Source organism: Thunnus thynnus, chromosome 23, assembly GCF_963924715.1.
Source record: "Thunnus thynnus chromosome 23, fThuThy2.1, whole genome shotgun sequence".
In the NCBI taxonomy this organism is placed as follows: Eukaryota; Metazoa; Chordata; class Actinopteri; order Scombriformes; family Scombridae; genus Thunnus; species Thunnus thynnus.
The window spans coordinates 26,711,943-26,727,928 of record NC_089539.1 but is presented as its reverse complement, the minus strand read 5'-3'; the positions used below and the strand labels follow the sequence as shown (position 1 = coordinate 26,727,928).

Sequence of the window (15,986 nt, the reverse complement as noted above, 5' to 3'; positions counted from 1 at the left end):
TCCTGCCGGGAGAGCATCGTGGCTGCACACGGGAAGCCTATGCGAGATGGCGGTCGACACACAGAACGTTTAGGACTAGTTCAGATCCGCCTCGTTGGTCCCGTTTCTGCCTTATCTCCGACCCGCTGCCGAGCCGAGCCATGGAGGGGGGCAAACCCAGCCTGAGTCTGGTCTACCAGGCGGTGCAGGCCCTGTACCACGACCCGGACCCGGCCGGGAAGGAGCGCGCTTCGGTGTGGCTCGGAGAGCTCCAGAGATCGGTGAGAAAATGGGAGAGGCCGGAGCCGGGGGCACGGAGGGGCTGCGAGGTCTCTCTGCACCCGGTTAATGGTATACCTGTGAAATAAAGAACAGGTGATCCGAACAGCGCAGGCTCAGAGTAGCCGCAGCCCCGCTAGCATCACAGCTAAATTAAGCTAAGCTAGGTCAGTAGGTAAATGAATGGACGAAAACACAAACTGTTAGCTGCGTGTTAGCTGCGTGTTTAGCTTCATTAGCTGTCTGCTACCAGACAGGAAATGAGTTTTTATTCTTTTATATTACAGTTTAAATGTTTTCATATCACACGGAAGTTCAGCTCGAGTCTCAGAGGACTTCCGCAGCCAGCGAGCCCTGTTAGCATGTTAGCACGGCTAATGGAAGTGCTACAGTAAAGTTTAGACTCCAGGTAAGCAGGCAGACTGGTAGAGTTACAGACAGGTTAGCAGTCATACAGGTAGAGTTACAGACAGGTTAGCAGTCATACAGGTTAGCAGTCAGACAGGTTAGCAGTCATACAGGTAGAGTTACAGACAGGTTAGCAGTCAGACAGGTTAGCAGTCAGACTGGTAGAGTTACAGACAGGTTAGCAGTCATACAGGTAGAGTTACAGACAGGTTAGCAGTCAGACTGGTAGAGTTACAGACAGGTTAGCAGTCATACAGGTAGAGTTACAGACAGGTAGAGTTACAGACAGGTTAGCAGTCAGACAGGTAGAGTTACAGACAGGTTAGCAGTCATACAGGTTAGCAGTCAGACAGGTTAGCAGTCATACAGGTAGAGTTACAGACAGGTTAGCAGTCATACAGGTAGAGTTACAGACAGGTTAGCAGTCATACAGGTAGAGTTACAGACAGGTTAGCAGTCAGACAGGTAGAGTTACAGACAGGTTAGCAGTCAGACAGGTAGAGTTACAGACAGGTTAGCAGTCAGACAAGTTAGCAGTCAGACAGGTAGAGTTACAGACAGGTTAGCAGTCAGACAAGTTAGCAGTCAGACAGGTTAGCCATCAGACAGATTAGCAGTCAGACAGGTAGAGTTACAGACAGATTAGCTGTCAGACAGGTAGAGTTACAGACAGGTTAGCAGTCAGAAAAGTTAGCAGTCAGACAGGTAGAGTTACAGACAGGTTAGCAGTCAGACAGGTAGAGTTACAGACAGGTTAGCAGTCAGACAAGTTAGCAGTCAGACAGGTAGAGTTACAGACAGGTTAGCAGTCAGACAGAGTTACAGACAGGTTAGCAGTCAGACAAGTTAGCAGTCAGACAGGTAGAGTTACAGACAGATTAGCTGTCAGACAGGTAGAGTTACAGACAGGTTAGCAGTCAGACAGGTAGAGTTACAGACAGGTTAGCAGTCAGACAAGTTAGCAGTCAGACGGGTAGAGTTACAGACAGGTTAGCAGTCAGACAGGTAGAGTTACAGACAGGTTAGCAGTCAGACAAGTTAGCAGTCAGACAGGTAGAGTTACAGACAGATTAGCTGTCAGACAGGTAGAGTTACAGACAGGTTAGCAGTCAGACAGGTTAGCGGTCAGACAGGTAGAGTTACAGACAGGTTAGCAGTCAGACAGGTAGAGTTACAGACAGGTAGAGTTACAGACAGGTTAGCAGTCAGACAGGTAGAGTTACAGACAAGTTATCAGTCAGACAGGTAGAGTTACAGACAGGTTAGCAGTCAGACAGGTAGAATTACAGACAGATTAGCTGTCAGACAGGTAGAGTTACAGACAGGTAGAGTTACAGACAGGTTAGCAGTCAGACAGGTAGAATTACAGACAGGTTAGCAGTCAGACAGGTTAGCAGTCAGACAGGTAGAGTTACAGACAGGTAGAGTTACAGACAGGTTAGCAGTCAGACAGGTCATCAGTCAGACAGGTAGAGTTACAGACAGGTTAGCAGTCAGACAGGTTAGCAGTCAGACAGGTAGAGTTACAGACAGGTTAGCAGTCAGACAGGTCATCAGTCAGACAGGTAGAATTACAGACAGGTTAGCAGTCAGACAGGTTATCAGTCAGACAGGTAGAGTTACAGACAGGTAGAGTTACAGACAGGTTAGCAGTCAGACAGGTAGAGTTACAGACAGGTTATCAGTCAGACAGGTAGAGTTACAGACAGGTAGAGTTACAGACAGGTAGAGTTACAGACAGGTTAGCAGTCAGACAGGTAGAGTTACAGACAGGTTAGCAGTCAGACAGGTAGAGTTACAGACAGGTAGAGTTACAGACAGGTCATCAGTCAGACAGGTAGAGTTACAGACAGGTCATCAGTCAGACAGGTAGAGTTACAGACAGGTCATCAGTCAGACAGGTAGAGTTACAGACAGGTCATCAGTCAGACAGGTAGAGTTACAGACAGGTAGAGTTACAGACAGGTCATCAGTCAGACAGGTAGAGTTACAGACAGGTCATCAGTCAGACAGGTAGAGTTACAGACAGGTCATCAGTCAGACAGGTAGAGTTACAGACAGGTTAGCAGTCAGACAGGTAGAGTTACAGACAGGTTAGCAGTCAGACAGATAGAGTTACAGACAGGTCATCAGTCAGACAGGTAGAGTTACAGACAGGTTATCAGTCAGACAGGTAGAGTTACAGACAGGTAGAGTTACAGACAGGTTAGCAGTCAGACAGGTAGAGTTACAGACAGGTAGAGTTACAGACAGGTTAGCAGTCAGACAGGTAGAGTTACAGACAGGTTAGCAGTCAGACAGGTAGAGTTACAGACAGGTAGAGTTACAGACAGGTTAGCAGTCAGACAGGTAGAGTTACAGACAGGTTATCAGTCAGACAGGTAGAGTTACAGACAGGTAGAGTTACAAACAGGTTATCAGTCAGACAGGTAGAGTTACAGACAGGTTATCAGTCAGACAGGTAGAGTTACAGACAGGTTAGCAGTCAGACAGGTAGAGTTACAGACAGGTAGAGTTACAGACAGGTTATCAGTCAGACAGGTAGAGTTACAGACAGGTTAGCAGTCAGACAGGTAGAGTTACAGACAGGTTAGCAGTCAGACAGGTCATCAGTCAGACAGGTAGAGTTACAGACAGGTTAGCAGTCAGACAGGTAGAGTTACAGACAGGTTAGCAGTCAGACAGGTAGAGTTACAGACAGGTTAGCAGTCAGACAGGTAGAGTTACAGACAGGTTAGCAGTCAGACAGGTAGAGTTACAGACAGGTAGAGTTACAGACAGGTAGAGTTACAGACAGGTAGAGTTACAGACAGGTTAGCAGTCAGACAGGTAGAGTTACAGACAGGTTAGCAGTCAGACAGGTAGAGTTACAGACAGGTTAGCAGTCAGACAGGTAGAGTTACAGACAGGTAGCGTTACAGACAGGTAGAGTTACAGACAGGTTAGGATGGTTGTGACATCAGTAATTCAGAGTTTAACTACGTGTTGGTTAATGAAGAATTGGCTGATGTCACTGCTGATGTCACTGCTGATGTCACTGCTGATGTCTCTGTGACATCACTCGTAGTGGAGGTGTGTTTCTGTCGGGGCGCGGCACAAACTCGCCTCCAGTCCAGGTTTTACAGCAGCTGCTGTGTACTCAGTACAGAGTCCAGACTCACCTGGTGTCTCATTTATAGCTGCTGCAGAAACACAGAACGCGACTAGAAAGATTCGTACGTCACTTCTCATAAAAACAAACTTGACTGGAGAACGTGCACCCGTACGGAAACACTGACCACGCATACAAACATTTATGAGATGGGAAACTGGTGACGCAGATGGTGAAGGGCCCATCCCTACACCAGTGCCGTTATCAGTTCTTCTTATCCGTTCGATTCTTTATCAATTCCCTTATCGATTCCTGATAAATTTTCTGTGTGGAAAAAAAAAAGCGTCAACACAACAGTTTTATTATCTCTGAGTCTGAACACAGAGTAGAAACAGGTGAGCATGTGACTCAGGTGAGCAAAAGCTCCACTGCTGTTTAATCTGGAACCGGTTTTCATTCAGCGTTTGTTTTCATTTAGGTTTTCTGTGCTGAGCCTGCGCGGCACTAATGTTATTATAACAGTGGATATTTCCCTCAGTGAGGGACGTGCTGCTCGGTTGGGAAGCAGCAGCATTTTTGCTTAGAGAGTCAAATACAATGAATTCCTGCAGTTGAAGCCTGTGTTGCGTAGAAAGACGTTTCAGCTGGTATTTCCTCCCTTAATGATCATTTTACAGACATTTTAGAGTCTTTCTTCATGAAATGAATCAACGCTTTGGACGTTTCTTCCTCTCTAACATGATTCCGTCTTTTTGCAACTTTCCTGCAGCGTAGATGTTTGAGTTTGATGTCATTGTTTTGCGATGTGCAACTGTCAGAAAAATATGCCGGCATCAATAAAAGGAATTGATAATCGGAGGAATACGATTCCGATGGATCTGACAGTTTGGAACCGGTTCATGATTCCCGTCCCGAGTGAGAAGTCAGATTGTATAATAATCTTCACACATTTAATTTCACTTCATATCGCACGATAATTATAGATTCACTTTATCATAAACATTCAGGCCAGCAGTGATATTTGAGCTTGTAGTGAGCCAGAACTTTTCCAAAAGCACCTTTCAATTAAAACACATAATCCAACCGTAACCGACGACATCTGTGATTTATTATGGAACTGTTTAGCAGCCTCACTCTTCTTCTGTATTTCTCTGTTTGGCGTCTTCAGGTTAGGCTAACCCATTGTTGCTAACTGCGGAGCTAACCCTCTTCCTCCCCCTTGTGTTTGGAAGCTGCAGCATTTATGAACTGACACTCTGTCGTCTGTACGTTTACTGCCAGACTGACAACTTCCTGCTAACCTTTTCCTCTGCTGCGCTCGCTCGCTTCTGCTCTGCCCTGTTCCTAATAACGAGCTACGCTACGTGAAGTTTCCCGGGCAACGACACAGACGGTAACTCATGTTTCAAAACAGCGATGCTCAGAGGCTCCCAAACGCTGTTGATTTCCAAATGAACGGGTATTCGGCGTTACGAGAGCCTCCGCCAGGCCTGAACTATGAAACACTGTTAACACTCACACTAGGCCTCACACTCATGGTCAGGGCGATGGCGGGACGATGACGGGACGATGACGGGACGATGACGGGGCGATGACGGGGCGATGACGGAGCGATGGCGGGGCGATGACGGGGCGATGACGGGACGATGGCGGGGGGATGACGGGGCGATGACGGGGCGATGACGGGGCGATGATGGAGCGATGGCGGGGCGATGGCGGGGCGATGACAGGATGACTTGAATATACTGATTCCTTTTCACCTCAACGATGTTAACTAACTGATGAAATGATCATCATGAGTTGTAGAAATCCAAGATGATAACAAATAACTTTGAAGAATTGCAAAACAGCGTTAATAGAATAATATAATATATAAAATATTAGAAAATCTGATACTGTGCATAAATAACTCAGATTTTAGTTTTTGTGCATCTTCACTAGTTCAGACCGTGACGCTGTGCAGCAGTTACCTGCATGTCTGACCAATTAGTTTAATTTCAGGAATGTTTGGTTTGTTGCACCGACCGTCAGCCTCTCAAACTTCCTGTTACCGCTGCCGTTGTCCACGGCAACACATGTACCTCCATATTCATGACCATTTAATGTTAACTGTAGCGGAGAATATGAGGTTCTTCTACATGCACACATTTTCACGTTGATTGTACTTTAAAAAGGGGAAAATATGTGCATTTATGCGTGTGCACAGTTCTATAAATGATTGTTTGTGCACACTTACACTTTTTGTTTGGATCATACACACTGTTTAATTAACGAGGCCCCGGGTCTGTGAGGCGGTCCAGACCAGGTGTGACAGGTATTCTGTCCTGCAGAGGTTCACCTGGCAGGTCTCAGACCAGGAGTGAAACATCACCTGACTGATTGGAAGAATGTTTTTAAAATAGTCATAAATATAAAGTGAATCTGTGTCAGGTATCCAATCACAGATGGCTCCGCCTCTAAACACAGAAACTTCTCACCTGGCTGAGGATCAAATCTCTGTTACAGAACTATGATCAATAGAAGTTATTGTTTGTTTCTCTGAACATGAATCTAATAAAGAAGTGTGTCTCTCAGCTGTTTCCATCTGAGCACCTGGTGAGGTCAGGTGTGACGGTGCTGTGACATCACTTCCTGTCGTCCACAGATGTACGCGTGGGAGATCTCCGACCAGCTGCTGCAGCTCAAACAGGACGTGGAGTCGTGTTACTTCGCCGCTCAGACCATGAAGATGAAGATCCAGACGTCCTTCTTTGAGCTGCCGCCTGAGACCCACACTGCACTGCGAGACTCGCTCCTGTCTCACATCCAGAACCTCAAAGACCTGTCGCCCATCATCGTCACCCAGGTAACGCTGCTGATGTTCTTCTTCTGTGGTGACAGTCACACCTATCAGGGGATCGGTCCTCCTGTGTGCAGCTTTCAGGTGGTTTTACCATCACAACTGTGGACACACATATACACATATACATATATATATATATATATATATATATGTATATGTGTATATATATATATATATATACATATACATACATACATACATACAACTGACACACACGCACTGTATATGTGTGTGTGTGTGTCAGTTTTGGTTAATTTTGCTTTTGACAGACCAACATCCATTAACCAATAACTAACCAGTTAGTTTATATAAGTTGTGATGTCGCCTTCGTTTGTGAGAGCTGACCAGCAGTCGGTGGTCAGAGCTAACGTTAGCTCTGACCAGCAGTCGGTGGTCAGAGCTAACGTTAGCTCTGACCAGCAGTCGGTGGTCAGAGCTAACGTTAGCTTGACTTTCAGCTCATCCTCGTTCTCAGTGTTTTTCAATACGTTTCATGTTTCACAAGCGGACGAGTGTCGACAGCTGACAGTGTAACTTCCTGTTACTTAGACAAACTACACTGATTATGTTCAACTGTTTGTGTGAACAGTAAAAACTGTAATCTGACAGAAAACTTGTCAGTTTGTGTTTGTTTGTAATTAATTAGAAGATAAAGAATCTGAAAACTAACTTCCTGCCAAACATCTCAGTATGAATCTGTCTGCATGACGCCTCCACCAGCCCTGATATTATATCATATAATACATTGTTGCTGTTTTTATCATTATAAGATAATATTATATAATTATGGGGACTCTGAGTGATTCTCCTGAGGAGGGATGAGTTGGGGACGAGATGATGATGATGATGGATGTTCTCTGTTTATTAAGAACAGATTGTTTTCTGTAATAAGTTGATTGATTGTGACATCTTTCTTGTAGCTGGCGTTAGCGATCGCTGATCTCGCTCTGCAGATGGCCTCGTGGAAAGGATGCGTTCACACGCTCATAGAAAAGTAAGACTTCATGCAATTCTGCACTTTCTTTCGTGTGGACACAGAATTACACAGATGGTCTGAGCTGAAACAGATACTTCATTAATTAATTAGTCAATTGACAGAAAATCCATCTGAATTTTTATTGATTATCAATCCTGTCAAACATTAGTTAGTTCTGGTTTTCTGTTCTCTGTCATAGTAAACTGGATATGTGAAGACGTCACCGTGGACTTTACTTAACGGCCATTTTTCATTATTAGCTGAAATTTTATGAACCAAATAATTAATGAGTTCATCAAGATAATAATTGGCAAATCAATCAAAGAGCGTTTAACAGTTTGTTCCTGTTGTTTTTACACCTGCAGTAAACAGACAGGTGTCTCCATCTGTCTGTCCTCTAACATCCTGTCTCACCTGTATGTGACTCCGCCCCCCTCAGGTACAACAATGACATCAGCTCCATGCCCTTCCTGATAGAGATCCTGACTGTGCTGCCGGAGGAAGTCCACAGCCGCTCGCTGCGTATCGGAGCCAATCGGAGGACAGAGATCATTGAGGACCTGGCGTATTACTCGAGCACTGTGGTCACCCTGCTGGTGAGACGCTTTCTTCTTCTGCTGTCTCACTGTCTCACTGTCAGCTGTCTCACTGTCTGCTGTCTCACTGTCAGCTGTCTCACTGTCTGCTGTCTCACTGTCAGCTGTCTCACTGTCTCACTGTCTGCTGTCTCACTGTCAGCTGTCTCACTGTCAGCTGTCTCACCGTCTGCTGTCTCACTGTCTGCTGTCTCACTGTCAGCTGTCTCACTGTCTCACTGTCAGCTGTCTCACTGTCTGCTGTCTCACTGTCTCACTGTCTGCTGTCTCACTGTCTCACCGTCTGCTGTCTCACTGTCTGCTGTCTCACTGTCTCACTGTCAGCTGTCTGCTGTCTCACTGTCTCACTGTCTGCTGTCTCACTGTCTGCTGTCTCACTGTCTGCTGTCTCACTATCAGCTGTCTCACTGTCTGCTGTCTCACTGTCAGCTGTCTCACTGTCTGCTGTCTGCTGTCTCACTGTCTGCTGTCTCACTATCAGCTGTCAGCTGTCTCACTGTCAGCTGTCTCACTGTCAGCTGTCTCACTGTCTGCTGTCTCACTGTCAGCTGTCTCACTATCAGCTGTCAGCTGTCTCACTGTCAGCTGTCTCACTGTCTGCTGTCTCACTGTCAGCTGTCTGCTGTCTCACTGTCAGCTGTCTCACTGTCAGCTGTCTGCTGTCTCACTGTCAGCTGTCTCACTGTCTGCTGTCAGCTGTCTCACTGTCTGCTGTCTCACTGTCAGCTGTCTCACTGTCAGCTGTCTCACTGTCTCACTGTCTGCTGTCTGCTGTCTCACTGTCTCACTGTCTGCTGTCTCACTGTCTCACTGTCTGCTGTCTCACTGTCAGCTGTCTCACTGTCAGCTGTCTGCTGTCTCGCTGTCTCACTGTCTGCTGTCTCACTGTCTCACTGTCAGCTGTCTCACTGTCAGCTGTCTGCTGTCTCGCTGTCAGCTGTCTCACTGTCTCACTGTCAGCTGTCTCACTGTCTCACTGTCTGCTGTCTCACTGTCAGCTGTCTCACTGTCAGCTGTCTGCTGTCTCGCTGTCTCGCTGTCTCACTGTCTGCTGTCTCACTGTCTCACTGTCTGCTGTCTCACTGTTTGCTGTCTCACTGTCTGCTGTCTCACTGTCAGCTGTCTCACTGTCTCACTGTCTCACTGTCTGCTGTCTGCTGTCTCACTGTCTGCTGTCTCACTGTCTCACTGTCTGCTGTCTCACTGTCTCACTGTCTGCTGTCTCACTGTCTGCTGTCTCACTGTCTGCTGTCTCACTGTCTCACTGTCTGCTGTCTCACTGTCTGCTGTCTCACTGTCAGCTGTCTGCTGTCTCGCTGTCTCACTGTCTGCTGTCTCACTGTCTGCTGTCTCACTGTCTGCTGTCTCACTGTCAGCTGTCTGCTGTCTCACTGTCAGCTGTCTCACTGTCTCACTGTCTGCTGTCTCACTGTCAGCTGTCTCACTGTCTCACTGTCAGCTGTCTCACTGTCTGCTGTCTCACTGTCAGCTGTCTGCTGTCTCACTGTCAGCTGTCTCACTGTCTCACTGTCTGCTGTCTCACTGTCTGCTGTCTCACTGTCAGCTGTCTGCTGTCTCGCTGTCTCACTGTCTGCTGTCTCACTGTCTCACTGTCTCACTGTCTGCTGTCTCACTGTCTGCTGTCTCACTGTCTCACTGTCTGCTGTCTCACTGTCTCACTGTCTGCTGTCTCACTGTCTCACTGTCTCACTGTCTGCTGTCTCACTGTCTCACCGTCTGCTGTCTCACTGTCTGCTGTCTCACTGTCAGCTGTCTCACTGTCTCACTGTCTGCTGTCTCACTGTCTGCTGTCTCACTGTCTCACTGTCTCACTGTCTGCTGTCTCACTGTCTCACTGTCTCACTGTCTCACTGTCTGCTGTCTCACTGTCTGCTGTCTCACTGTCTCACTGTCAGCTGTCTCACTGTCTGCTGTCTCACTGTCTCACCGTCTGCTGTCTCACTGTCTCACTGTCTCACTGTCTGCTGTCTCACTGTCAGCTGTCTCGCTGTCTGCTGTCTCACTGTCTCACTGTCTGCTGTCTCACTGTCTGCTGTCTCACCGTCTGCTGTCTCACTGTCAGCTGTCTCACTGTCTCACCGTCTGCTGTCTCACTGTCTCACCGTCTGCTGTCTCACTGTCTCACAGTCTGCTGTCTCACTGTCAGCTGTCTCACTGTCTCACTGTCTGCTGTCTCACTGTCTGCTGTCTCACTGTCTCACCGTCTGCTGTCTCACTGTCTCACCGTCTGCTGTCTCACTGTCTCACTGTCTGCTGTCTCACTGTCTCACTGTCTGCTGTCTCACTGTCTGCTGTCTCACTGTCTCACCGTCTGCTGTCTCACTGTCTCACTGTCAGCTGTCTCACTGTCAGCTGTCTCACTGTCTGCTGTCTCACCGTCTGCTGTCTCACTGTCTGCTGTCTCACCGTCTGCTGTCTCACTGTCTCACTGTCTGCTGTCTCACTGTCTGCTGTCTCACTGTCAGCTGTCTCGCTGTCTGCTGTCTCACTGTCAGCTGTCTCACTGTCTGCTGTCTCACTGTCTCACTGTCTCACTGTCTGCTGTCTCACTGTCAGCTGTCTCACTGTCTGCTGTCTCACTGTCAGCTGTCTCACTGTCTGCTGTCTCACTGTCTCACTGTCTCACTGTCTGCTGTCTCACTGTCAGCTGTCTCACTGTCTGCTGTCTCACTGTCTCACTGTCAGCTGTCTCACTGTCTCACTGTCAGCTGTCTCACTGTCTGCTGTCTCACTGTCAGCTGTCTCACTGTCTGCTGTCTCACTGTCAGCTGTCTCGCTGTCTGCTGTCTCACTGTCTCACTGTCTGCTGTCTCACTGTCAGCTGTCTCACTGTCTGCTGTCTCACTGTCTGCTGTCTCACTGTCAGCTGTCTCACTGTCTCACTGTCAGCTGTCTCACTGTCTGCTGTCTCACTGTCTCACTGTCTGCTGTCTCACTGTCTGCTGTCTCACTGTCTCACTGTCTGCTGTCTCACTGTCTCACTGTCTCACTGTCAGCTGTCTCACTGTCAGCTGTCTCACTGTCTCACTGTCAGCTGTCTCACTGTCTGCTGTCTCACTGTCAGCTGTCTCACTGTCAGCTGTCTCACTGTCTCACTGTCTGCTGTCTCACTGTCTGCTGTCTCACTGTCAGCTGTCTCACTGTCTCACTGTCAGCTGTCTCACTGTCTCACTGTCTGCTGTCTCACTGTCTCACTGTCAGCTGTCTCACTGTCTGCTGTCTCACTGTCTCACTGTCAGCTGTCTCACTGTCTGCTGTCTCACTGTCAGCTGTCTCACTGTCTCACTGTCAGCTGTCTCACTGTCTCACTGTCTGCTGTCTCACTGTCTCACTGTCAGCTGTCTCACTGTCTGCTGTCTCACTGTCAGCTGTCTCACTGTCAGCTGTCTCACTGTCTGCTGTCTCACTGTCTCACTGTCTGCTGTCTCACTGTCTGCTGTCTCACTGTCTGCTGTCTCACTGTCAGCTGTCTCACTGTCTCACTGTCTGCTGTCTCACTGTCTCACTGTCTGCTGTCTCACTGTCTGCTGTCAGCTGTCTCACTGTCTCACTGTCAGCTGTCTCACTGTCTCACTGTCTGCTGTCTCACTGTCTCACTGTCAGCTGTCTCACTGTCAGCTGTCTCACTGTCTCACTGTCTCACTGTCAGCTGTCTCACTGTCAGCTGTCTCACTGTCTGCTGTCTCACTGTCTCACTGTCAGCTGTCTCACTGTCAGCTGTCTCACTGTCTGCTGTCTCACTGTCTCACTGTCTGCTGTCTCACTGTCTGCTGTCTCACTGTCAGCTGTCTCACTGTCAGCTGTCTCACTGTCTCACTGTCTGCTGTCTCACTGTCTCACTGTCAGCTGCCTCACTGTCTCACTGTCTCACTGTCAGCTGTCTCACTGTCTCACTGTCAGTTGTCTCACTGTCAGCTGTCTCACTGTCAGCTGTCTCACTGTCTCACTGTCAGCTGTCTCACTGTCTGCTGTCTCACTGTCTCACTGTCAGCTGTCTCACTGTCAGCTGTCTCACTGTCTCACTGTCAGCTGTCTCACTGTCTCACTGTCAGCTGTCTCACTGTCAGCTGTCTCACTGTCAGCTGTCTCGCTGTCTCACTGTCAGCTGTCTCACTGTCAGCTGTCTCACTGTCTGCTGTCTCACTGTCTGCTGTCTCGCTGTCAGCTGTCTCGCTGTCTCACTGTCTCACTGTCTGCTGTCTCACTGTCAGCTGTCTCACTGTCAGCTGTCTCACTGTCAGCTGTCTCACTGTCAGCTGTCTCACTGTCTCACTGTCAGCTGTCTCACTGTCAGCTGTCTCACTGTCTCACTGTCAGCTGTCTCACTGTCAGCTGTCTCACTGTCAGCTGTCTCACTGTCTGCTGCCTGTCGTCCTGCTGATTGTGTTTCTAACGATGTGTTCTTCTTGTCTTGCAGACGTCGTGTGTGGAGAAGACGGGTAACGATGAGAAGATGCTCATCAAGGTGTTTCGCTGTCTTGGCAGCTGGTTCAACCTGGGAGTCCTGGACAGTAACTTCATGGCCAGTAACCAGCTGCTCATGGTCCTGTTTCAAGTACTGGTGAGCTCCACTGGTTGCTCTTCCTCTACGGTCACCTGAAAGGTTTCCAGGGACGCTGTTTTTCCAGCCTATAGGAAACTTATTTGATGTTTCCTGTTCTTCTGTTTTTCCAGCAGAGAGATGAAACCTCCACCAACCTCCACGAGGCGGCATCAGACTGCGTATGCTCCTCCCTCTACGCCATAGAAAACGTGGACACCAACATGGCGTTAGCTCTGCAGCTCTTTCAGGGCGTCCTGACGCTAGAAACAGCCTATCACATGGCCGTGGCCCGAGAGGACCTCGACAAGTGAGGACACACACGAGATGCCGGTTCAGATGTTTGTCAGTCTGCTCTCATAGCTTTAAGTTACATTTATGTTTGACTTTTGTTGTCAGAGTGCTGAACTACTGCAGGATCTTCACCGAACTCTGTGAGACGTTTTTAGAGACGACTGTCCGGAGTCCAGGACAGGGTATGGGGGACCTGAGGACCCTGGAACTGCTGCTGATCTGTGCAGGACACCCTCAGTACGAGGTACGAGAACAACCACAACAGCCTCATTTCTGATTTGGTCACTGAATTCTGATCCGGATTGTGCAGATCTTTAACTGCAGATTATAATCCTGGTCTCTGTGGTCCCAGTCTTGTAGCTCCTGATCTTGTAATCATGGTCTCTATTTGTTCGGGTGTCTGTGGTCCAGGTTGTGGAGATCTCCTTTAACTTCTGGTACCGTCTGGGAGAGCACTTGTATAAGATCAACGATGCAGCTCTTCATAGCATCTTCAGACCGTACATCCAGAGACTTCTGCACTGTTTGGCCCGACACTGTCAGCTGGATCCAGACCATGTAAGAGACCTGATCTGGTCTACACAGAACCTGATAACATGAGTCTGTTTTTATCATCCAGTGACGGCTGGAATACTCTGGAGTCAGTGAAATTGTATAAAAGTACCGTTAGTTTCGAGTGTATTTAAGATAAATATGTAAAGTGTAACAGCTGACGTCAGTACGATGTTTTCACCCCACAGGAAGGAATCCCAGAGGACACCGATGACTTCGGGGAGTTCAGGATGAGAGTGTCTGACCTCGTTAAAGACGTCATTTTTCTTGTCGGTTCCATGGAGTGTTTCTCTCAGGTAACTCCACAAGCAGGAAATACTCTTGATCTGATTTTGACTCAGAGCTGCTCCACAGTGAATCTGACTGTTACCCGTCTACATCTGTCTGACACCTTCTTTACTCAATTCACAATCACCTTACAAGAACAACCTCATGCTCCTCCACAAACGATCTTTTTCTGCCTCAACATCCGGTCCCTCACACCGACTCAACTTTCCAGTGAGGTCTTGGCTACTCTGCCTCCTCATAACGAATTCTCCTCGCTCTCGGTCGATGAGGCTACAGGCTCACTCTGCTCCTCGCTAGCCTCCTCTCTTAACAACCTCTGCCCTCTAACATCCAAACCTGCTCCCATAAACCCCCCAGTCCACAGCTCACTGAGATCATCAGAGAGCAAAGGATAGAACTCAGAGCAGCAGAGAGAAAATGGTGTAAATCCAGAGAGTCCACTGACCTCAGTGACTATCGGGGTCTCCCAGCATCATTCTCCTCCAGTTTAAAAACAGCTAAGACCACTTTCTATCAGAACCAGATCTGTGGCGCCTCAGACACTCAGAAAATGTTCTCTGCTTTTAACTCACTCCTCAATCCGCCTCCTCTGCCCTCCACTCTGCTCACTGCTGACATGTTCGCCTCGTTCTTTACTGGTAAGGTCTCTGCCATCAGCAACCAGTTCACTGATCCTGACCAACCCAGTCTGCAGCTGCCAGCTAACAGGGCCAAACTCTCCTCATTCTCCCCTCTGACCGAGGAGGAACTTCTGCTGGACCCTCGTCCCACTACTTGTCCACTGGACCCAAAACCATCCAACCTGCTACAGACCATTTCCCCAACAATTAACCCCGCAGTAACACACGTCATCAACTCCTCACTTACAACGGGTGTTTTCCCCGCTGCATTTAAGCAAGCTCGATTCCCCCCGCTGCTCAAAAAACCTGCACTCAACCCAGTCCAGGTTGAAAACTACAGACTGGTTTCACTCCTGCCCTTCCTGTCAAAATACTTCAGCGCACAGTCTTTAACCAAGTCTCTGAATTCCTTTCTGAGAACAACCCGTACGACCTGAATCAGTCCGGCTTTAAGCGCCGTCACTCTACTGAGACTGCACTCCTGTCGGTTATGGACTCACTGCGCTCAGCTAGAGCTGCTGGTCAGTCCTCAGCTCTACTGCTGCTGGATCTGTCAGCTGCCTTTGATACAGTCAACCACCAAATCCTCCTCCCCACACTCACTGAGCTCGGTATCTCAGGATCTGCCCTCCGCTGGTTCATATCCTACCTGTCAGAGAGATATTTTAGAGTATCTTGGAGGGGAGAAGTGTCCAAACTGCACAACTTATCCACAGGGGTTCCTCATGCCCACAAAAGTCTGCCTGACGCTTGGGTGTCATGATCGATGACCAACTAACCTTTAAGGTTCACATGGCCTGAGTCGCTTGGTCGTGTCGGTTTGTCCTGTTCAACATCAGGAAGATCAGACTCTACCTGTCTGAACATGCAGCACAACTCCTGGTTCAGACTCTCATAATATCACACATTGACTACTTCAACTCCTTACTGGCCTCCCTGCATGTACACTCAAACCTCTGCAGATGATCCAGAACGTGGCAGCGCATCTGGTCTTCAACCAGCCCAAAACAGAACGTCACCCTGCTGTTGATATCCCTCCACTGGCTCCCAGTTGCTGCCTGCATCAAATTCAAAACTGTGACACTCGCTTACAAATCAGCAACTAAACCAGCTCCCGCCTACCTGAACTCCCTCATTCAGGTCTACACTCCCTCCCCCCCACTACGCTCTGCCAATGAAAGGTGCCTGGCACCACATAGGACCCTGAGTCACCAGCTAGACTCTTCTCCTCTGTAGTTCCCCGGTGGTGGAACGAGTTACCAAACCTTGTTCGATCTGCAAAGTCCCTCTCAGTCTTTAAGAAAAGACTAAAGACCAGCTCTTCATGAACACTTCTGCACCTGATGGACTTATAAATTTAAAAAGTATTATCTGCTTCTGTGCTCTCTGTGCACTCACATCAGACATCATATCAGACCTGAACTTAGCTTTATGGCACTCACTCATGTTGTTCTCTCCTGACAGATCCTTGTTTGTGTCGTATTAACTCTCATGTGTGCG

General features: G+C 48.3%; 1 protein-coding gene across 1 annotated transcript in view; it reads left to right on the top strand.

Annotated features, from left to right (window-relative positions):
• The window catches only part of tnpo3 (transportin 3), a 29,071-nt gene continuing 13,085 nt past the window's right edge, over window positions 1-15,986 (top strand). The window contains exons 1-9 of the mRNA XM_067582391.1: window positions 1-260; window positions 6,402-6,602; window positions 7,520-7,593; window positions 8,015-8,171; window positions 12,610-12,753; window positions 12,867-13,042; window positions 13,132-13,270; window positions 13,438-13,584; window positions 13,767-13,874. Coding sequence (XP_067438492.1) covers window positions 141-260; window positions 6,402-6,602; window positions 7,520-7,593; window positions 8,015-8,171; window positions 12,610-12,753; window positions 12,867-13,042; window positions 13,132-13,270; window positions 13,438-13,584; window positions 13,767-13,874 — 1,266 coding nt within the window. The 5' untranslated portion in view covers window positions 1-140. The remainder of the gene's footprint in view (window positions 261-6,401; window positions 6,603-7,519; window positions 7,594-8,014; window positions 8,172-12,609; window positions 12,754-12,866; window positions 13,043-13,131; window positions 13,271-13,437; window positions 13,585-13,766; window positions 13,875-15,986) is intronic.